At 45.6% G+C, this 24273-nt stretch overlaps 1 protein-coding gene across 1 annotated transcript in view; it reads right to left on the bottom strand.

The window, feature by feature from the left end:
• LOC140737414 (NF-kappa-B inhibitor beta-like) overlaps window positions 1-9466 on the bottom strand; it is a 55247-nt gene extending 45781 nt beyond the window's left edge. The window contains exon 1 of the mRNA XM_073063903.1: window positions 8919-9466. Coding sequence (XP_072920004.1) covers window positions 8919-9289 — 371 coding nt within the window. The 5' untranslated portion in view covers window positions 9290-9466. The remainder of the gene's footprint in view (window positions 1-8918) is intronic.
• Between the last annotated feature and the right edge of the window lie 14807 nt (window positions 9467-24273).

Genomic DNA, 24273 nt, shown 5'->3' with positions numbered 1-24273 from the left:
TTGTACAATTTTAGAGTGAAAAAGGAAAGGAGCACCATGCAAAAGTTTGGGCATCCCAAGAGATTTGAGCTCTCAGATAACTTTTACCAAGGCCTCAGACCTTAATTAGCTTGTTAGGGCTATGGCTTGTTCAGTCATCGTTAGGAAAGGCCAGGTGATGCAAATTTCAAAGCTTTATAAATACCCCGACTCCTCAAACCTTGTCCCAACAATCACACCTCTAAGCAGCTGCCTAGCACTCTGAAAATTAAAATAAATGATGCCCACAAAGCAGGAGACGGCTATAAGAAGATAGCAAAGCATTTTCAGGTAGCTGCTTCCTCAGTTCGTAATGTAATTAAGAAATGGCAGTTAACAGTAACAGTAGAGGTCAAGTTGAGGTCTGGAAGACCAAGAAAACTTTCTGAGAGAACTGCTCATAGGATTGCTAGAAAGGCAAATCAAAACCCCCGTTTCACAGCAAAAGACCTTCAGGAAGATTTAGCAGACTCTGGAGTGGTGGTGCACTGTTCTACCGTGCAGCGACGCCTGCACAAATATGATCTTCATGGAAGAGTCATCAGAAGAAAACCTTTCCTGTGTCCTTACCACAAAATTCAACAACAGAATTTTGCAAAAGAACATCTAAGCAAGCCTGATGCATTTTGGAAACAAGTCCTGTGGAATGATGAAATTAAAATAGAACATTTTGGCTGCAATGAGCAAAGGTATGATTGGAGAAAAAAGGGTGCCGAATTTCATGAGAAGAGCACCTCTCCAACTGTTAAGCACGGGGGTGGATCAATCATATTTCGGGCTTGTGTTGCAGCCAGTGGCACGGGGAACATTTCACTGGTAGAGGGAAGAATGAATTCAATTAAATACCAGCAAATTCTGGAAACAAACATAACACCATCTGTAAAAAAAAAGCTGAAAATGAAAAGAGGATGGCTTCTACAACAGGATAATGATCCTAAACACACCTCAAAATCCACAATGGACTACCTCAAGAGGCGCAAACTGAAGGTTTTGCCATGGCCCTCACAGTCCCCCAACCTAAACATATTCGAAAATCTGTAGATAGACCTCAAAAGAACAGTGCATGCAAGACAGCCCAAGAATCTCATAGAACTAGAGCCCTTTATCAAGGAAGAATGGGCAAAAATCCCTCACACAAGAATTGAAAGACTCTTAGCTGGCTACAGAAAGCGTTTACAAGCTGTGATACTTGCTAAAGCGGATGTTACTAAGTACTGACCATGCAGGGTGCCCAAACTTTTGCTTCGGGCCCTTTTGCTTTTTTGTTATTTTGAAACTACAAAAGATAGAAATAAAAAAGTAATCTTGCTTAAAATACTAAAGAAATGTGTCATCTTTAACTTTATGCCTTTTGGAAATCAGGTCATCTTTTACTCGCTTAGCTATTCACAGTATCAGAAATTTTGACCGGGGTGCCCAAACTTTTGCATGCCACTGTATGTATGTGTGTATACAGTTAAATAAGTAGTGAGGTAGTGTTCATGGGTTCAATGGCCAATCAGAACTCAGATGGCAGAGGGGAGAAGCTGTTCCTGAATCGTTGAGTGTGTGCCTTCACACTCCTGTACTTCCTCCCTGATGGTAGCAATGAGGACATAACCTTAATGATTGACAACACCTTTTTGAGGAACTGCTCCTTGAAGATGTCCTGGATTTTCTGGTAGTAGGCATTATTATCCTCTGTTGCTAAGTGTATTCACAGTCTGGGAGTTTGACTGTCCTGACTTATACTCTCTATATTGTGTTGTGGACGGTCTGGAGTTGTTGCTTGTTTTTTTCTTGTGTTGTGGGGCTTGGGGAGGATACTAAGCTTACTTGTCTTTAATTTAGGTGCTTTTTTGTTAAATTCTCTTCCTTTGTAGCATATTGTTATTGTATGCTTAATTTTGCACTATATTAATGCTCCTCATTGGGATTTGGGGTTTTTTAATTTGTAAAATGTTTTGAAAAACTAATAAAAAAATTTTTTTTTTTAAATGTCCTGGATACTACGAAGGCCAGTGCCCATGACAGAGTTGACTGAGTTTACAACTTTCTGCAACTCATTTCAATCCTGTCAAGCTTTGCATGAAATATTATTATATTTAATGCTGGACATCATGTATCAGAAAGGCTCTGTTTCAGGTGAGCGATTAATCAAGATAGGAAGACTAAGCTGGGATTGAAATCCTCAGAGTAAAAGTTAAGTAGAGAGCCTAGATGTGTCTTGAAATGCTTTTAGTTTTTTGAATTTGTTCCATTTTTTTGACAAACAGATCAGTAATCAGATATTCCAAATGTTACTCCACTCTTTTAGAAAGGAGGAAGGCAGCAGAAAGGAAATTATAGACCAGTTAGCCTGACCTCAGTGGTTAGAGTCAATTGTTTAAGGATGAGATGATGGAGTACTTGGTGACACAGGACAAGATTTTACAAAGTCAGCATGGTTTCCTTCGAGGAAAATCTTACCTGACGAACCTGCTGAAATTCTTTGAGGAGATTACAAGTAGGATAGATAAAGGGGATGCAGTGGATGTTGTGTATTTGGACTTTCAGAAGGCCTTTGACAAGGTGCTACACATGGGGCTGCTTACCAAGTTAAGATCCCATGGTATTACAGGAAAGTTATTAATATGGTTAGAGCATTGGCTGATTGGTAGGAGACAGTGAGTGGGAATAAAAGGATCCTTTTCTGGTTGGCTGCATTACGGCCACTTCTTTTTATGCTGTATATCAATGATTTAGATGATGGAATAGGTGGCTTTGTTGCCAAGTTTGCAGTGATACAAAAATTGGCAGCGGGACAGGTAGTGTTGAGGAAAGAGGTAGGATGAACAAGGACTTAGGCAGATTAGGAGAATGGGCAACAAAGTGGCAAATGAAATATAATGTTGGAAAATGTGTGGTCATGCACTTTAGTAGTAGAAATAAATGCGTGGACTATTTTTGGGAAGAAGATCCAGGAATCTGAGATGAAGAGGGCCTTGGAGTTCTTGTGCAGAACACCCTGAAGGTTAACTTGCAGGTTGAGTCATAGAAACATAGAAAACTTACAGCACAATTCAGGCCCTTCAGCCCACAAAGCTGTGCCAAACATGTCCCAACCTTAGAACTACCAAGGCTTTACCCATAGGCCTCTATTTTTCTAAGCCCCGTGTAGCCATCCAGGAGTCTCTGAAAAGACACTACTGTTTCCTCCTCCACCACTGCCGTCAGCAGCCTATTCCATGCACTTACCACTCTGTGTAAAAAAAAACACTTACCCCTGACATCTCTGTACCTACTTCCAAGCACCTTAAAACTATGCCCTCTCATGCTAGCCATTTCAGCCCTGGGGAAAAGCCTCTGACTATCCACACGATCAACGCCTCTCATTATCTTGTACACCTCTATCAGGTCACCGCTCATCCTCCGCCACTCCAAGGAGAAAAGGCCAAGTTCACTCAACCTATTCTCATAAGGCCTGCTCCCCATCCAGGCAACATCCTTGTAAATCTCCTCTGAACCCTTTCTATGGTTGGGGTTGAGGAAGGCAAATGCCATGTTAGCATTCATTTCAAGTCTAGAATACAAGAACAAGAATGTGATGTTGAGGCTTTATAAGGTACTGGTGAGGCCTCACCTTGAGTATTGTGAACAGTTTTGGGCCCCTCATCTTAGAAAATATGCGCTGGCATTGGAGAGGGTCCAGAGGAGGTTCACAAGGATGATTCCAGGAATGAAAGGGTTATCATACAAGGAACATTTGATTTCTCTGGGTCTATCTCGCTAGAATTCAGAAGGATGGAGGGGGAGGGGGGGATCTCATTGAAACCTTACAAATGTTGAAAGGCCTAGACAGAGTAGAAAGGATGTTTCCCATGGTGGAAGAGTCTAGGACAAGAGGGCACAGCCTCAGGATAGAGGGGCGCCCTTTCAAAACAGAGATGCCGAGAAATTTCTTTAGCCAAAGGGCGGCGAATTTGTGGAATTTGTTGCCACATGCAGCTGTGGAGGCCAGATCGTTGGGTGTATTTAAGGTAGAGATTGATCGGTTCTTGACTGCACATGGTATCAAAACTACAGGGAGAAGGCCGGGAACTAGGGTTGAGGAGGTTTTTTTTAAAAAGGCTCAGTCATGATGGAATGGCGGAACAGACTCGATGGGCCAGATGGCCTAATTCTGCTCCTATGTCTTATATTAAAATGGCAGAATTACAGGATTTTATTTCTTTCCAACAGTTTTGAGGGAACAGCTAGAATCGATCTTCCAAAGAATTATATCTAACACAACAGGCCAAAAGCCTCTTCTTGTACTGATAATAATAAAACTGTGGGGTGTCGTAGAGGCATAACACCTAACATACCTGTGACCTGGGTTCGAATCCAAGCACTGTCTGTAAGGAGTTTGTGCATTCGCCCCATGACCCTGTGGGCTTCCTCCAAGTTCAAAGACGTACCGGTTGTAGGTTAATTGGTCATTGTAAATGGTCCCATGATTAGGCGCGGGTAAATTGGCGCGAATGCTGAGTGGTACGGTTCAACTCAAAGGGCCTTTAAATTATATATATGAAGTTTAACTGGCAGAATCATGGCATTGCAGTTTACGCAATTACTATACAGCGGCAAAAATTGATGATCTGGGTTTGATCCCCATCGTGGTCTGTAAGGAGTTTGTACATTCTCCCTATGATTGTGTGGCATTCCAAAGGTGTGATTAGGGGTAGGAAGTAGATACATATATCCATCAATGTACTGCTGTACATGCACCCAATAATTGAGATTGTTGTATAGCAATAATGCTGTTTACTGTAAAAATGAACCAGACAGCTGCTCACAAGTGCAGACATCAAAAGGAACCATAAAGCCCAAGAGGCTACAATGTTACACAGATCTTTTTGAAGTAGTGAAGGTCCCGAATAAATGACAGACACAAATAAATCAGTAATGAAAAAGTAATAGAGAAGCAGAAGAGCTGATTAATACCCACTTTCCCTGGAACTAGCAAGCAGCTTTGAAGGAGGTGGCAATAGATGCATTAATATTCTCTAAAGATTTGAGACTCCAATATGATAAATGTAACCCCACCATTCCAGAAAGAAGAGAGGAGAAACAGGGAACTAAAGAACAGTTATCTTGACATCAGTACTAGGGAAAAAGCTGCAACTTATTGTTAAGGAAGAATAAAAATAATTGGATTGGCAGAGTCAACGTGGCTTTTAAAGAGAAATGTCTAATACCAGCGGACATGCATTAAAGGTTCAGAGGGGATGTGAGGAGCAAGTTTTTTTACTCAGTGGTGGATGCCTGGAATGTGTTGCCTGGTAAGATGGTAGAGGCAAATATGTTAGAGGCTTTTAATAGATGTTTAGATAGGCACAAGAATGTGAGGAAGATGGAGTGATATGGCAATTGCGTGGGTAGGAGGGATTAGCTTTTTTGGGTAGTTTTGGATTTATTTTCAAGCTGGCTTGGCACAACATAATGGGCCAAAGGGCCAGGTCTGATGGTGTACTCTTCTATGCTTGTGATAAATTTGTTAAAGGATGGGGGGGGGAGAAGAAGAGGGAGAAAGAGGGGGGGAGGGAGGGCGTGGTAGAGGGGAGGAGGGGAGAGGGCAGAGATGAGGGGGGAGGGCAGGGCAAGAGGGGAGAGCGAGGGGCAAGAGTGGGGAGCGAGGGAGGGAGGGAGGGACAGAGAATCATGCAGCAATTAGTGGCACCGCTTCAGTGTTTCAGGGAGCTTGGTCCAATCCTAGCCTCCAGTGCTCTCTGTGTAGAGTTCACATATTCTCCTTATGACCTGGTGGGTCCCCCTTATTTCCTCCAACATCCCAAAGAAATGTCATTGTGTTCATTGGATAACAAAAACTTTGCTTCCTGAATACTTTTGAGTGTATGTGTCAAGCATTGTGTCTGCTGAACATGAAAATTACATAAAATTTCCCTATCATGCATCTTCTTAAATCGCCTATATTTCTTAATTCAATTCAAAATAACTGATGCTAAGGTTAAGGAAGGCACTTTTGTTGGTCCACAAATCAAACAGTTCATCAACGACAGGCCATCCCAACAACTTCTAGTGGGACTGGAGAAAGCTGAATTGAAGGCATTCAAGGATGCTGTTGAAAATTTTCTTGGCAACTACAGATCATCAAACTACATGCAGCTGGTTGACAACATGCTTCAATCACACTAAACCATGAAGAGCAACACGTCACTAAAGACTTATTGTCTGCATTCCCATTTAAGATTTTTTCCCTGCAAGTCTGGTGCTGTCAGTGACGAGCACGGGGAAAGGTTTCACCGGGATATTGCGGTCATGGAGAAACGGTATCAGGGAAACTGGAATCCATCAATGCTGGCTGATTATTGTTGGACACTTAAGCGAGAAGCCTCAGACACTGAGCACAAATGAAAATTATCAACAAAACATTTTTAGCTGAGTTGAATTATTGTAAAGCGTCAGCAACATCATGCAATTAAGCACATTTTATTCGATAAACATAAATTTCTTGTTTCACCAAATTCTCATGTGATACAAGCAGTCTGAAATGATATTTGTATTCAGCTTCGTGGTCTATTATAAACAAAAAAAAATTCTGAGGCAGCAGCATGTTCAAAAAAAGTTGTTGTCCAGTGTTACTCTCTGGCATAGGCAAAGGATAAAAGAATCAAAATGTCAAAAGTGTGAATAAAGAGCAGGGCTAAAGGAGTAATGGAACTGATAGGATTTCTCAGATTGAGAAGCACAAGTGGAAGGAAAGGAAATGTCGAGATGGCTAGTATAAAGAGATGGCAGAGTGGTGAGAAAGGAGATTGAGACGACTGGGGTAGTGATGAGGGATGACAGGTGAGTACTGACTGGATTGCCAATGTGGAAAAAAGAACAGGGTTTTAAGACCTTCCTGATAGGGGTAGGGATGGAGATTGCAGGTAGGAAGGGATTGCTCTGCTGGGCCGAATGGTTTCCTCCTATTGTGTAATAAATCCATAGAATTCCAGATCAAACACCATATTAAGTCGAAAAAACCCTGAACTCCCCATACTCCCCTTTAATTCTTCTAGGTCAGGGATTCTCAACCTTTTAAATGCCATGGACCTCAACCATTAAGCGAAGGATCTGTGCACTCCAGTTTGGGAACTCCTGTTATAGGTAATAGCAAGCCTATGTCCATTAGTTGTAAATTTGTTTCTACTGCAAACAGATCTTACCTTCTATTTCTCTGCCTAGACATAAACGTCTCAATTAAAACCTCCCCTTAGCCTGTTAAAATCGCAAAACCTCTGCTTCCTCTGATAACAGGTGCGCCATCAGAAATGCCTGCTTGTGCAGTCAACAACACCAACACTCACTTTTATGCAACAGTCTTACCTCTTCAAAGCCTTCAAAACCCACTCTGGTGACACTAGCATTAAAGTTCAAGTCAACATGTGACTAAATACAACTCTGTTGTAAGTACCAAGTTTACAACTGCAACAATAAACAGGTTTCCCCCGCTATCCGAAGGTAGAGCATTCAATTACCATTAATTTATATGGGAAAATTTTTGAGCGTTCCCAGACCCAAAAAATAACCTACCAAATCAAACCAAATAACACATAAAATCTAAAATAACACGAAGATATAGTAAAAGCAGGAATGGTATGATAAATATACAGCCTATATAAAGTAAAAATATTGTATGTACGGTGTAGTTTCACTTATCAAAATCGGGAAGACAGCGAGCCAAAATGGATTTGGAGGGGAAAAAAAAATCGGCATGTACATGCGTAAACACGCACACGCATGCGCACACAACTGCCCACACAAGGCATCACAGTCATGGTGTCTTTCCCAGGGTAAACACACGTATAAAGCGGGCATCTTTTTTTTGTAAAAGCGAAAATCCTCTTTGGTTAGCGAAAACAGGTACTAATGCAGCTCTTTCGTAACAGCGAGCTGTCATACAGCGAACGTTCGAAAAACGGGGGCCACTTGTAAACACTTTCTTTATCAAAATTGTGGAAAAGACCAAAAGGTAACATCTATGGGGAAAGAAAGGGAGTTAACTCCAAACTCATACACTTGAAGCACTGCCTGGCCTGCTGAGTTCCTCTAGCATTTTGTGTCTCACCTTATGCACTGTGCAGAAACATCTACAATTCAAAAAATGGACATTTTGACAAGACAACTCCAACATTACAGAGGGATACTTTGAGCGATCTTTGAGGAAAGAGGTTCAGGTTTATGAAGGGAATGTGGCCGAGTCAGCTGAAGGCACAGATGCCAATGGCAGAGAGATGCTAACGCATTCCAAATTATTAGAACAGAGATCCAGGATATCTGGGGAAAACAGTATTTACAGTGTGCACACAAGCACTCCAGAACAAATGAACACATGTGCTAGCAGATGTGTGCAGCAACAGGTGTACTCAGGTGCATGTAAACAAATGAGTGCAACAGAAGGCATGTGTATAAATGTACAAGCATACACATTTGTGTGCAATCTATGTAATTGCACATATTGAAGTTATACGTATCTACCCAAGCACTACTGCATATGCGTGTGAGCATGCGCTCGAGCACTACCGTGCTTGTGCACTCTTGTGTATGAGCCAGAGCTCAACTGTGCACGCGTTTATGAGCACAAGTTGGTAAACGTGCGTGTGTGTGTGTGTGCCCAAGAGCGCACGCGTACCCGCGCACTCGCAGGAGCCCGAGAACGAATGCGCATACGTGTGACGGTGCACTGGTGCGCTCACGCGCGACCGTGCCCCCCCCCCCAGCACTGGATGCGCGCACGCGCGACCGTGCCCCCCCCCACAGCACTGGATGCGCTCACGCGCGACCGTGCCCCCCCCCACAGCACTGGATGCGCTCACGCGCGACCGTGCCCCCCCCCCCAGCACTGGATGCGCGCACGCGCGACCGTGTTCCCGAGCACGAACGTGCACACTCACGAGTCCAGGTCCTCGGTGCAGTAGCCCAACATCCAGATCACGTCGCTCTTCTCGCCGTCCCGGAGCTCCACCCGCTCCAGGCCGCGGGTGATGTGCCCGACGCCGCCCTCCAGTCTCCGCTCGCTGCTCGGCCACACGTCGGGCTGGGACTCGGGTTCGCCTGCCGCCTTGGCCTCGTCGAACGGGTCGAAGTGGCGGCTCGGCATCTCACTCAGAGAGCTGATTCCGCTGTCGTAGCAGTCGTCGGCCTCGGCCTCGCCGCCCCACGGAGCCACAGCCGTCTTGCCCGGGTCCGGCTTCGGCCGCTCCTCGTTGACCAGCATCTCCATGTCGGCTTCGACAGTCGGACCAGCACCGCTTTTCCAACTCATCTAGCCGGATCGGTGAGGTGGAGCGCCCATTATTTCCTCCGTTTCGCCAGGAAAAGGCGAAGAAAGCGGCGGCGGCGCCTTCTCCTCCCCCGACGAAGCCCCTCAGATGAAGATGGCCGGCGCCTTGTTTACCCTACCGGCCGACGGGAATCCCCCCTTAGTCCGGGCCTCGACCAATCAACGTGCGGCTTGCTACTGAGTGCTCTTCGGTCCACGGCGTGGACCTGCTGCGCATGAGTCTGCGTAGTGCCTTATGGTGATTGTAGTCCAAAGCAAGAAGACCTGAGGCAGAAGGTCCATCCAGAATCAGGTATAATCTCACCGGCGTAGAATCGTGAAATGTGAGGTCTTTACGTGCAGCAATACGATGCCGATGCAATATATAATAGGAAAAAACATGAATTATATATATACAGTATATAAATAAGCAAAGGATGTATATAGTACCGTATACTACCTTGAGATACATTTTCTTGTAGGCATTTACAGGAAAAAATAAAGAAATACAAAATCGAGTCTGGGGACTGCAGCAAATATTGCATCAATCTCAATGGCTCTCCACATGGCTTCAGACCACCTGGACAACATAAACACTTATGTCGAGATGCTGTTTATCGACTATAGCTCAGCATTTAATACCATCATCCCCACAATCCTGATTGAGAAATTGCAGAACCTGTACCTCTGTACCTCCTTCTGCAATTGGATCCTCAACTTCCTAACCAGAAGACCACAGTCTGTGCTGATTGGTGATAACATATCCTCCTCACTGACAATCAACGTTGGCGCACCTCAGGGGTGTGTGCTTAGCCCACTGCTCTACTCTCTGTACACACGACTGAGTGGCTAGGCATAGCTCAAATACCATCTATAAATTTGCAGATTATACAACCATTGTTGGTGGAATCTCAGGTGGTGAGGAGAGGGTGTACAGAAGTGAGATATGCCAACTAGTGGAGTGGTGCCACAGCAACAATCTGGCACTCAACGTCAGTAAGATGAAAGAGCTGATTGTGGACTTCAGGAAGGGTAAGACGAAGGAACACATACCAATCCTCATAGAGGGATCAGAAGTGGAGAGAGTGAGCAGTTTCAAGTTCCTGGGGGTCAAGATCTCTGAGGATCTAACCTGATTCCAACATATTGATGCAGTTATAAAGCAGACGAGACAGCGGCTATATTTATTAGGAGCTTCAAGAGATTTGGTATCTCAACAAATACACTCAAAAGCTTTTTTGGATGTACCATGGAGAGCATCACTGTCTGGTATGGAGGGGCTACTGCACAGGACCAAAAGAAGCTGAAGAAGGTTGTAAATTTAGTGGGCTCCATCTTGGGTACTGGCTTACAAAGTACCCAGGACATCTTCAGGGAGCAGTGTCTCAGAAAGGCAGTGTTCATTATTAAGGACCTCCAGCACCCAGGGCATGCCCTTTTCTCACTGTTACCATCAGGTAGGAGATACAGAAGCCTGAAGACACAAACTCAGTGATTCAGGAACAGCTTTTTCCCCTCTGCCATCCGATTCCTAAATGGACATTGAAGCTTGGACACTACCTCACTTTTTTAATATACAGTATTTCTGTTTTTGCACATTTAAAAAAAAATCTATTCAATATATGTAATTGATTTATTTATTATTGTTTTATTTTATTATAATTATTTTTTCTCTCTCTGCTCGATTATGTAATGTATTGAACTGCTGCTGCTGCTAAGTTAACAAATTTTGCGTCACAAATAAAGAAACTGATGAACTGAGAGTAAACTATCCACAAGGATGCATGAACATCACCTGGCTGTAAAGCGACATGAACAACTCTTCCTCGTCCCTACCCATGAAGATCAAGAGGGGCACAAATTCAACTGGGCATCAGAGAAAGTCGCGGTGCAAGTAAACACGCGGCATGCAAAGGAATTCCTAGAAGTGTGGTTTTCCACAAACAATTCTGTAAGCAGATATATAGACCTCGGTCCTAGTTATGAACCAATGCGGGCAAAATTCCAGGCTGCAACACCCAGAGTTTGCCATGCAAACAATCAGTGATGAGACCACCCCCTACATCACAACTGAGTCTCCGTAATGAGGACCAATCAGCTGAACGTTAAATGAAAGCTAAGCATTCAGAGGACATGCCACAATCAACAGCTCACTGGTGATGTGTGCTCTTATGCTGATGAAACTTTTGCAAATGGATTGCCAAGATCAGAGAACCAACCATAAAGAAACACGATAGAATCTACCAAAAACCATACATTAAGACTGACAAACAACCAATATGCAAAAGAAGACAAAAATATTTGGCCTTCACTACGTGGCACAGATTCACCACCCTTGGCCAAATGAATTCCTTCTCACCTCATTTCAAAAAGGGCAGCCCTTTATCCTGAAGCTGTGTCCTCTGGTTCTAGACTCTCCATACAGATTGTGAACCATGGATAATTTCCCACCCTCTGCCTGTAAGGAGTTTATACGTTCTCCCTGTGATCCCAGGGGTTTCGTCCCATGGTCTAAAGACGTATCTGTTGGTGGGTTAATTGGTCGGTGTAAATTGTCCCGTAATCAAGCTAGGATTAAATTGGGATTGCTGGGCAACACAGCTTGAAGGGCCAGTAGGGCCTGATCCACACTCTGTCTCAATCAATCAATAAATAAGAACTTTGGTGGAGTGTTTTCAGACCAACTGAGCAATCTGGCACTTTGCTGTCTCCTTTACGTGAGGCATACGGCCTCGAGGCCAAGAAGCCTTGAGATGGGTTGCAAGCCCACGATTGATGCCATTTCTCACCAATTCCTGCACTGAAGAAGATTGAAAGCATCGAGGGGAGTAGGTGTTCAGTGCCATATGCCAGCCTTTCACCCGCTGCTTCTGAGGAGGTGGCTGCGTGCGATGGATGGTGTCCAAGTCTTGGGTTTTGAGCGAGGTTTAATTGATGGATTAGACTCCAGTTCACGTTATGATATGTTTCTAGTTGCTCCTTTTCACTGTCGTTATTTTGGGTGATTTTGAATCAGGGAGGTCTGCAGATAACACTGAACTGAACTGAATATACCTGGACTCTTTTGATTTTGTGTTTTTCCACTTTTTTTTGTTGATGTTTGCATGATTTGGTGTTTTTTTGCATGTGGAGATGTTGATGTTTTTCTTTCCACAGGTTTCTTTGTTTCATGGCTGTCTGTGAGAAGATGAATCTCAGAGTTGTATATTGCATACATACTTTAGTAGTAAATGTACTTTGACTCTTCAGATGAAAACGTCAACACATTGGTTCATCAAGGTGGATCGGACAAGGGAAATAAATAACAGAATAATGTGCTGGGGTCACAGTTACAGAAATTTTCCGCCAACATCACAGTATTCGAATTGGTCTATTGTCACATGTACCGAGATACATGGCAAAGCTATCTCTGCATACTGATCAGATCATTACTCAGTGCATTGAGGTAGAACAAGGTCAAACATTAACTGTGCAGGTGAATGATAATGGGCAGTTCATAAACAGGTAGATTTTGAGGTCAAGAGCCCATCTTGTCATACAAGAGGGCCATTCAAGAGTCTGATAACAGTGGCATAGAAGCTGTCCTTGAGCCTGTCCAGGCTTTTTAGATCTTCCTGATTGGGGGTGGGGGAGAGAAGTGATTGGAAATACTATCTACCTCACAGATGATCAACACTGGGGCACCTCAGGGGTGTGTGCTTTGCCCACTGCTCTACTCTCTACTCTCTACTCTCTATGACTGTGGCTAGGCATAGCTCAAATACCATCTATAAATTTGCTGACGATACAACCATTGTTGGTAGAATCTCAGGTGGTGACAAGAGGGCGTACAGGAACAAGATATACCAGCTAGTTGAGTGGTGCCACAGCAACGACCTTGCACTCAATGTCAGTGGGACTAAAGAACTGATTGTGGACTTCAGAGGAAACACACACCAGTCCTCAGAGGGATCAGAAGTAGAGAGAGTGAGCAATTTCAAGTTCCTGGGTGTCAAGATCTTTGAAGATCTAACCTGCTCCCAATGTATCGATGCAGCTATCAAGAAGGCTGGACAGCAGTTATATTTCATTAGGACTTTGAGGGGATTTGGCAAGTCACCTAAAACACTTGAAAACTTCAGTAAGTGTAATATTGAGAGCATTCTAACCAGCGACATCACTATCTGGTATGGGGGCAGCTGCTGCACAGCATAGAAGTTGCAGAAATTTGTAAGATTAGTCAGCTCCATCACAGACACTGGTCTCTGTAGTATCAGAGACATCTTTAAGGAGCAAAGACTCAAAAAGGCCATGATTAAGGACCCCCATCACCTAGGACGTGCCCTCTTCTCTTTGCTACCATCAGGAAGGAGATACAGAAGCCTAAAGGCACACACTCAAGCAATTCATAGAACAGACATCGACAGCATATTACAGGTCCTTCAGCCCATGATGTTGTGCTGACTATGTAACCTACTCTAGAAACTGCCTAGAATTTCCCTAGCGCATAGCCCTCTATTTTCCTAAGCTGCATGTACGTATCTGAGAGGCCCTTAAAAGACCCTATTGCATCCATTTCCACCACTGCCACTGACAGTGTATTCCATGCATCCACCACTGTGTGAAAAACTTACCCCTGACATCCCCTTAGTACCCATTTCCAAGCACCTTAAAACTATGCCCCCTCATGTTAGCCATTTCAGCCCTGGGAAAAATCCTCTGGCTGTCCACACAATCAATATCTTTCATCATCTTACACACCTCTATCAGGTCACTTCTCATCCTCCATCACTCCAAGAAGAAAAGGCCAAGTTCACACAACCTATTCTCATAAGGTACAATCTCCAATGCAGGCAACATCCTTGTAAATCTCTTCTGCACTCTCTCAAAGTTTAGGCAGAGATCAACACATCCAGAGAAATCCAAAACCCAGAATCGGGAATCAGGCAGGATCAATATTCAGACAGACAGCATACAGATACAAATGCTGGAAAGGCTCAGGAAAACTCACTGGCACAATCTGGCAACAAACCGGTGCAAACACAGGACTGAAATACACTGAGCAATAACCAGAGAGGCAGATGATAGGTGGAGCACAATGAGACACAGGAACAGCAATACAGGTAATAATGAGAAACAGGTGAGAGACGGAGTACTCGGTGGCCGGAGTAGAGCAGGAGCGGGGACAGGAGCACATGGGGCATGAAAACAAACAAGATCACATGGCAATACAAAACCACAGACTGACAGCTCGGGGGAAAATCACACAAAAAGACAAAGTTCAACTGCAGGTACTGACAACTTTTTTATTTCTAATTTTTTGCACTACTCATTTAACGATATATATACAACATATATTTAATTCAACCATGTTTTCTATACATATTTATTTACTGTAATTCAAAGTTTTCTTTTTCTCTCTATCATCATGTATCGCACTGTACTGCTGCCACAAAGTTAACGAATTTCATGACCTATGCCGGTGGTATTAGACCTGATTCTGATTCTGACATAGCAAAGGTGCATCGGAATGGGTAAATATGCCGAGGAGGAAGGGGAGAAGGGGAGTTGCTCCCCGAGGGGTGAGCAGCTTCATGTTCTTGGATGTCAGCATCTCAGAGGATCTATTGTGCATCCCAGTGGCAATACTGCATGAGATTCACTGTCACCAGGACTCTTACAAATTTCTACAGGTACGGTACAGTGCAAAGTTCAAAGTAACTTAAATATCAAAATACATATACATCACCATATGCAACCCCGAGATTCATTACTTGTGGGTGTACACAGTAGATCCACAATAAATATTGAGAATATAAAATGAAGAGTCTTTGACAGTGAATCTATAAGTTGTGCGAACATTTCAGTAATGGGGAAAGTGAAGTTATCCCCCTTTGGTTCAAGAGCCCATTAGTGGAGGGGTAATAACGGTTCCTGACCCGGTGGTGTGAGGCCAGGTTCTGACTGTACCACAGACTCCAACGTACAGGATCGCAAGATGCTGTAGAGCAGGGGTTTCCAGCCTGGGGTCCACAGATCTCTTGCTTAATGATACTGGTCCAGGGAACCCTGGGTGTAGAAGGTTGTAGACTCCACCAGATCCATCAGGGCTCAACACTCCCCACCGTCGAGGACATCTTCAAAGGTGGCATCCACCATTAAGGACCCTCACCACTTGGACATGCCCTCTACCATCTGGGGCCTGAAGACCCACACACACATAGATTCAGAAACAGCTTCTCCCCTTCGCCTTGGGATTTCTAAACAGTCCATTTTTGAGCATGGCTTTGTATTCTTTTTTTTGCACTATTTATTTATTAACAGTTAATTTACATCTTTGCACTGTGCTGCTGCTAAATAACATCAAAATTCAGATATGTATGCCAGTGATAAATAGCACCCAGACTCTGAACGGAAGTGTGTTTTATCCGATCCATCTGCCACGAGCGGAATTCCCGGTGGCCAAACATTGTAATTCCCATTCTGATGTCTCAGTCCATGGTCTCTTGTGCTGAGATAAGGCCACCTTTTGAAGGTGGAGGAGCAACACCCTATATTCTGTCTCGGTGGCCTCCAAACTGATGGCATGAATATTGATTTCTCCATTTGGTTTAAAGAACAATTCCCTCCTCCTGCCCTTTCTCCTATGGTCCACCCTCCTCTCCTATCAGATTCCTTATTCTTCAGCCCTTGACCTTTCCCACCACCCGGTTTCACCTATCACCTTCCAGCTATCCTCCTTCCTTCACCCCCCACCTTTTTATTCGGGTACTTTCCCCCTTCTCAGTCCTGAAACCGTGGCTGTTTGTTCATTTCCATGGATGCTGCAGGAGCTGCTGAATTGCTCCAGCGTTTTGTGTGCGCGTGCTGGTGGGCTGAGGAGATGAATTAGGCCGCAATGGTGCATAACTTCCTGAGAAGAGTTGGTTAGCGCACTGCTTTGGCACAACCAGCCAGCAATTAGGATTTAATTTCTGTGAGGAGTTTGCACATTCTCCCCATTGCACATGGGTTCCCTCTGTCGCTCCAACTTCCTCCCGCACATGTATCGAACAGAATAGTACTTACTGGCCGATACTACATTTTAGGGCTGCAACGGAAGTCCTCCATCTTTGTCTGTCTCTGGCCACTCAGAAACTGTAGGATGTAGGATTCATAAGGCACTGGTGAGGCTTCACTTAGAGTATAGTGAGCATTTTTGGGCTCCTTGTCCAAGACGAGATGTGCTGACATTGGAGTGGATTCAAAGGAGGTTCAGGAAAATTATGAGATTGAAAGGCTTATCATATGAAGAGCGTCTGATGGCTCGGGGCTTGTACTAAGTAGAATTCAGAAGAATGAGGGGTTATCTAATTGAAGCCAATCAAATATTGGAAGTCCTCAATAGAGTGGATGTGGAGAAGATGTTTCTTATGGTGGGGGAGTCTAAGACCAGAGGACACAGCCTCAGAATAGAAGGGCGTCCTTTTAGAACAGAGATGAGAAGGAATTTCTTCAGCCAGAGGGTGGTGAATCTGTGGAATTCGTTACCACAGGCAGCTGTGGGGGCCAAGTAATTGGGTATATATAAGGCAGAGGTTGATAGATTCTTGATTAGTCAGGGCATGAAGGGATACAGGGAGAAGACTGGAGATTGAGGCTGAGAGGGAAAACATTCAGCCATGATAAAATGATGGGCCAAATGGCCGGATTCTGCTCCTATATCTTATGGTCTTAAGGATTCTTCATTGCTGTTTCCACAAGGGTTCTGTTTTGCTTGTTAGGGTTATTAGCCCTGAGCTGAACTCCTGAACCTGGAGGACTGATGAACTATTCTTAGTCTGGCCTCTACCCTTAGACCTGATTGGCATGAGTGACCCTAACTCCAGTCAGCTTAGGTCTCCGGGTCATTGAGGCACACAAGCCTCCAAACCACAGCAAGTGTGTGCCTTCAGGCTCCTGTACCTCCTTTCTGATGGTAGCAATGAGAAGAAGGCATGTCCTGGGTGATGGGGGTCCTTAATGATGGATGCTGTCTTGATGGTGCAACTCCAGTCCATGCAAAACAGACATTCACGATGCATGCAATATGGCTTATTTTTATTAAAATCCAGATTTACATGCAACATTGAATGACTTCAATAGTCCGTAACACTCAAAGGCGATTGGCAAGCCGGGGTGTAGCATTATTCAGTTGCACAACAGCCCTGGGGAAGAAATTGTTTTTCAGTCTTATCGTCTTGGCTGAGATGTTTCTGTGTCTCCTGCCTGATGGCTGGAGATGGAACAAATTCTGTCCAGAAGCTCCAACATGAGATAGAGAGTAATTTCTTTTGTCTTCTTCATGTTGAGTGGTGGGTTGTGGTTCCTGCACCAATCAGACTGTTTCAGCACCTCCTCTCTGTGTTTACACTTGTTATTGTTTGCAATTAGGCCAAAGCTGTTGTGTCATCTGCAAATCTGATGCCCAAGCAGGAATGAAGAGGTGAAGAGAGAGTAGAGAAGAGTACTGGTGTCAGGGTCGGGGGGAGGGATTGACATGTTTCTCCAAATGGGTATGATTAGAAAGGAAGTCCGAGATTCAATTACAGGCTGATGTGCCAAGCAACACACACAAAACACCAGAGGAACTCAGCAGGTCAGGCAGCATCTACAGAGAGGAATAAACAGTCAATATTTCAGTCTGAGACCCTTCTCCAGGACTGGAAAGGAAGGGGGAGGAGCCAGAATATGAAGGTGGGGGTTAGGGAAAGGAGGACAAGGATATAGTGAGACTTGGTGAGGGGGAAGGTGGGTGAGGGTGGAGGGTGAAGTCAGAAGCTGGCAGGTGATAGGTGGAAGAGCTAAAGGGCTGAAGAAGAAGGAATGTGATAGGAGAAAAGAGTGAACTATGGAAGGGAGAGTGGAAAAGGAAGGGAGGAGAGTAACCAGAGGGAGGTGATGGGCAGTTGAGAAGAGAAGGGTTAAGAAGGAAGCCAGAATGAGGAATGGAAAAAGAAAGAGGGAGAGATCACCAGAATTGAGAGAAACTGATGTTTATGCCGTCAGGCTGGAGGCTACCTGGACAGAATATGAAGTATTGCTCCTCCATCCTGAGTTTGGCCTCACTGTGGCAGTAGAGAATCTATGGACAATTCTGAATGGGAATGGGAAATGGAATCAAAACAGGTGGCCACTGGGAGATCCTGTCTTTTGTGGTGGACAGGGTAAAGGTGCTCGATGAAGCAGGCCTGGAATCTACACCCTCAGACTGTGTTGATCATTGATGTGGACGATGCATCACTCTGTACATTTCAGGCTTTGATCTTTAAAGCCTGAATTCTCAGGGAGTCCAGTTTTGGGATGGGTAGAAGAGTGAGGCAGTGTGTTAGAAACAGGCAGCATTGCCTCAACCTACACCCAGCCATGGTTCTGCGGCACCTGCATCAAAGACCTTGTGTGCTGGGTGAATCGGTGCACAGCTTTCCACTCAGCGTGCGTGGGCGAGGAGCTCAAAATGGATGTTGTGCACCCACGTACTTCAGATATAAAAAGACTTGAGGGTCTTTTTACTGTTGAGGCAGGATGCTCGACGTCGCTCAGTGGTTTTCTGCAAAAGCTACAGTGATGGGGTGAAAGAAGATAAGACTCTGAGCTACAGTGATCAAGAGAGTGCTGTCTGAAACCAGATTCAACAAGAATCCTCAAACGGGAACTGAGGCAGTGGACTGAGCTGGTGTGGCACTGGTTGCAGAACACCTTCAAAAGGGCTGCCTTTGCTCTGATGGGCCAAATGGCCTCCTCTTGTGCTGGGCCGAAGGTAGAAGGGTAGTACACGTTTTAGGTTGAGATCCTGCATCACTGCAATGTGTGTCCATTTACACCCGCAGAATGCTGGAGGAACTCAGCAGGTCAGGCAGCATCTGTAAAGGGGAATGAACAATTGAGGATCTGTGCCTACACCCTTCATCAGGACTAGAAAGAAAGGGTGAAGAAGCCAGAACAAGAAGGTGGGGGGGGGGGGGGTCGAAGGGGAAGACCGCAACTGTCAAAGATCACACAGCACACTTGGTGTAGCCCAAGCAAAGTCCATTCTGGACCCCCTCTCACTCCTTCTTTTCTCCTCACCTATTCATCAACTCCCTCTGGTTCCCCTCCTCTTTCCCTTTCTCCCATGGTCCACTCTCCTCTCCTTTCAGATTCATAGAATGTAGAAATCTACAGCACATCACAGGCCCTTTGGCCCAGAATGTTGTGCCAACCATGTAACCTGCTCTAGAAACTGCCTAGAACTTCCCCAGCACATAGCCCTCTATTTTTGTAAGCTCCATGTATCTATCTAAGAGTCTCTTAAAAGACCCCATTGTATCCACTTCTTCTTCATTCTTCATTCATTCCTTCTTCTTCAGCTCTCTACCTCTTCTGCCTGTCACCTGCCAGCTTCTGATTTCACGGTCGTGTACTGGTCAGCAGGACGGCCGACCTGGGCTCAGTTCCTGCCGTTGCCTGTACGTTCTCCCCATGACCGTGTGGGTTTCCTCCGTGGCTCCCACTGTCCAAAGATGTGCTGGTTGATAGGTTAATCAATTTGTTTGTATGTGCCATGTTATATGATGTGGACGATCATGCTCTTTCCATGACCACGATTGTTCTTGACAAATCTTTCTACAGAAGTGGTTGGCCATTGCCTTCTTCGGGGCAGTGTCTTTACAAAACGGGTGCCCCCTGCCAGCCATGATTCATACTCTTCAAGATTGTCTGCCTGGCATCAGTAGTTGCATAACCGGGACCTGTGATATACACCGGCTGCCCAAACGACCATCCACCACCTGCTCCCATGGTTTCAAGTGACCCTGATCAGGGGGTGGGGGAGCTGGAGCTACACCTTGCCCAAGGGTGACCTGCAGGCCAGCAAAGGGGAGGAGCACCTTACACCTCCTTTGGTGGAGACGTATCTCCACCCTCCACCCCAATAGGTTAAATGGTCACTGTAAGCTGTCCTGTGATTAGGCCAGGATTAAACCGGGCGATTGCTGGCGGCACAGCTTCAACACTGGAAGGGCTTATTCCGTGCTGTATCTCAAATAAATAATTAAGTAAATAACCCTGTCCTCCATCCACCCACCTTCTCCCTCACCTCTCACCTGCAAACTTCCCTCTTCCCACCTTCTCCCTCACCTGGTCTCACCTCTCACCTGCAAACTTCTCTCTTCCCACCTTCCCCCTCACCTGGTCTCACCTCTCACCTGCAAACTTCCCTCTTCCCACCTTCTCCCTCACCTGGTCTCACCTCTCACCTGCAAACTTCCCTCTTCCCACCTTCTCCCTCACCTGGTCTCACCTCTCACCTGCAAACTTCCCTCTTCCCACCTTCTCCCTCACCTGGTCTCACCTCTCACCTGCAAACTTCCCTCTTCCCACCTTCCCCCTCACCTGGTCTCACCTCTCACCTGCAAACTTCCCTCTTCCCACCTTCCCCCTCACCTGGTCTCACCTCCCACCTGCAAACTTCCCTCTTCCCACCTTCCCCCTCACCTGGTCTCACCTCTCACCTGCAGACTTCTCTCTTCCCACCTTCTCCCTCATCTGGTCTCACCTCTCACCTGCAAACTTCCCTCTTCCCACCTTCTCCCTCACCTGGTCTCACCTCTCACCTGCAAACTTCCCTCTTCCCACCTTCCCCCTCACCTGGTCTCACCTCTCACCTGCAGACTTCTCTCTTCCCACCTTCTCCCTCATCTGGTCTCACCTCTCACCTGCAAACTTCCCTCTTCCCACCTTCTCCCTCACCTGGTCTCACCTCTCACCTGCAAACTTCCCTCTTCCCACCTTCCCCCTCACCTGGTCTCACCTCCCACCTGCAAACTTCCCTCTTCCCACCTTCCCCCTCACCTGGTCTCACCTCTCACCTGCAAACTTCCCTCTTCCCACCTTCCCCCTCACCTGGTCTCACCTCCCACCTGCAAACTTCCCTCTTCCCACCTTCCCCCTCACCTGGTCTCACCTCTCACCTGCAGACTTCTCTCTTCCCACCTTCTCCCTCATCTGGTCTCACCTCTCACCTGCAAACTTCCCTCTTCCCACCTTCCCCCTCACCTGGTCTCACCTCTCACCTGCAAACTTCTCTCTTTCCACCTTCCCCCTCACCTGGTCTCACCTCTCACCTGCAAACTTCTCTCTTCCCACCTTCTCCCTCACCTGGTCTCACCTCTCACCCTCAAGCTTGTACTCCTTCCACCTTCCCCCTCACCTGGTCTCACCTCTCACCTGCAAACTTCCCTCTTTCCACCTTCCCCCTCACCTGGTCTCACCTCTCACCCTCAAGTTTGTACTCCTTCCACCTTCCCCCTCACCTGGTCTCACCTCTCACCCTCAAGCTTGTACTCCTTCCATCTTCCCACCTTCTTATTCTGACCTCTTTTCCTTTTCTTTTCCAGTCCTGAAGAAGGGTCTCAGCCCAAAACATCAACTGTTTATTCGTCTCCACAGATGCTGCCTGACCTGCTGAGCTCCTCCAGCATTTTGTGTGCATTACTCTGGATTTCCAGCATCTACAGAATTTCTTGAGTTTACTTTTACACATAGCACCATTTTAGTCCCCCCCCCCATTCGCAATACCATCAACCCCTCCCCAGTTCTACCCCTCACTCACCCACCCACTCAGCACAATCTACAGTTGCCGATTAACACTCAGACACACAACTCTTTGGGATGTAGGAGGAAAGCGAAACTCTGGGAAAACCGAGAGAGCATGCAAACTCCACACTGTGAGATTTTATTCATAGAAAGTCACTAAAATATTTAAGTAATGTCTGAGTAATCTTGTGTGTATGTATATCGATATAAAACCTAACTGCCCATTATGCCTCTGGCAGCAGTGAAGATCCTCCATCTTGTCAGTAGCTTCCTCTCAGTTTTCAGCCATGCAAGACCCAGGTGGAGACTCGGGAATACCGTCACACTCAGATGTAGAAGGATTCTTCATTCCTGTTTCTGTAATGATTTTGTTTGACCAGTCAGGGTTGTTAGCCCTGAGCTGACTCACCTGAACCTGGAGGACCGGTGGACCACTCTTAGTCTGGCCTCTACCCTTTAACCTGCTTGGTTGGGTGACTCTAGCAAGAGCCAAAGCATGAAGCCCCGACTCCAGCCTCTGACTCTGGGTCATTGAGGCACACAAGACTCCGATCCCTACAACAGGGTTGTGATCCTCCTGAAGGGTATATGAAATTTTTGTTTGTTTAAATAATTCATTACAGGTTGTATGTGTAAGTCCGTGAATTGCATACTCCATCAGGCTACCACGTGACACGTGCACACCTCGCTTCAAGTTAGACCCTCATTTTGGACTTCCATGTCTTCATTTGAAGAGTTTAATGTTTTGAAGTTAGACAACAAAGCAAACCCTGAACTAAGGAGTGGCACAGTAGCCTAGTGGTTGGCACAACGCTTTACACCACAGGCGACCCTGGTTCAACTCCTACCACTGCCTGTGAGGAGTTTGTGTGTTCTCCCTGTGGGCTGGCACAGTAGCCTAGTGGTTGGCACAACGGTGAACAGTATAGGTGACCGGTGTTCGATTCCCACCGCTGCCTGTTAGACCCCCATGACTGCGTGGGTTTCCTCCGGGTACTCTACTTTCTTCCACTGTCCAAAGACCAGAACGGGCTCCGGTTCAATCGGGGGATTGCTGGCAGCACAGCTCCAAGGGCTGGAAGGATCTGTCCTGTGCTGTATCTCAATCAATAAATACATAAGAATTTGATAAAGGCACCAAGTCACCTCACTCCAACCGTAAGTGGTCACTTAGTATTTTTATTTATTTAGAGATACAGAACATGCTGGCCCAATGAGCCCATACCTCCCAATTATACCCTTGTGACCAGTTAGCCTACTAATGACTACGTCTTTGGAAACTGAGAGGAAACCCACGTGTCTTCTTTGTTTCCTGGCTGTCTGTGAGAAGACGTATCTCAGGTTTGTATACCGCACACGCACTTTGATAGTGAATGTACTTTAAACTTTGGATATGGGGAGAATGTATCTATACAAACTCCTTACAGACAGCGACAAGGATCGAACCTGGGTCACAGGCACCGTAATAGTGTCATGCTAACCAGCTACCGTGAGCCATATTAAATAAAAAAAATCAAGGTCAGGCAGCATCAGAGGAAGAAGAAACAGTTACTGTCTCAACTTTCAGAACCTTTATCAGATGGTAAGTTGAGAATACACTCTGAAACGTTCCCACACCTAAAACATTTCACTTCCCACAGATGCTGCCTGATGTGATGAGCATTTCCAGCACTCTCTGATTTTATTTCAGCTTTCTAGCATTTGCGTTTTTTTTCCACCAGATAATAATGATCTGAGCACGTGGTTTGCTCTTCCATGTGTGTTATTTCCACGTTGTCTCATCACGGAAACTGGCAAATACTCTCCTGACACATCAACACAAAAGATTCTGCAGATGCTGGAAATCCAGAGTAATGCACAAAAAGTGCTGGAGGAACACAGTTGACATTTTGGGTCTCGAACCTTTGCCAGGACCTGATAAAGAGTCTCAGGTTGTTTATTCCTCTGGTTGTCTGCTGGTGACTAGTGGTGTTACACAGGAGTCTGTGTTGGGACTGATTCTTTTTACATTATATGTCAATGATCTGGATGATGGAATTGATGGCTTTGTGGCAATATAAGGATAGGTGGCGGGGCAGGTAGTGTAGAGGAAACAGAGAGGCTACAGAAGGACATCGGCAGATTAGGAGAAAGGGCAAAGAAGTGGCAGATGGACTAGTGTTGGGACTTGCATGGTCATGCGCTTTGGTAGAAAAAATAAAAGTGTAGAGTACTTTCTAAATGGAGAGAAAATTTTAAAAGTTGAGGTGCAAGGGGACTTGGGAGTGCTTGTGCAGGATTCCCTAAGGATTAATTTGTAGGTTGAGTTGGTGGTGAGGAAGGCACAAGCAGTGGAAGGTTTCATTTCAGGAGGACTAGGATATAAAAGCAAGGATGTAATATTGGGCCTTTCTAAGGCACTGGTGAGGCTCCAC

The sequence above is a fragment of the Hemitrygon akajei genome, chromosome 12 (assembly GCF_048418815.1).
Source record: "Hemitrygon akajei chromosome 12, sHemAka1.3, whole genome shotgun sequence".
Lineage (NCBI taxonomy): Eukaryota > Metazoa > Chordata > Chondrichthyes > Myliobatiformes > Dasyatidae > Hemitrygon > Hemitrygon akajei.
The sequence above is the reverse complement of the archived record's forward strand: the minus strand, read 5'-3'. Positions and strand labels throughout refer to the sequence as shown.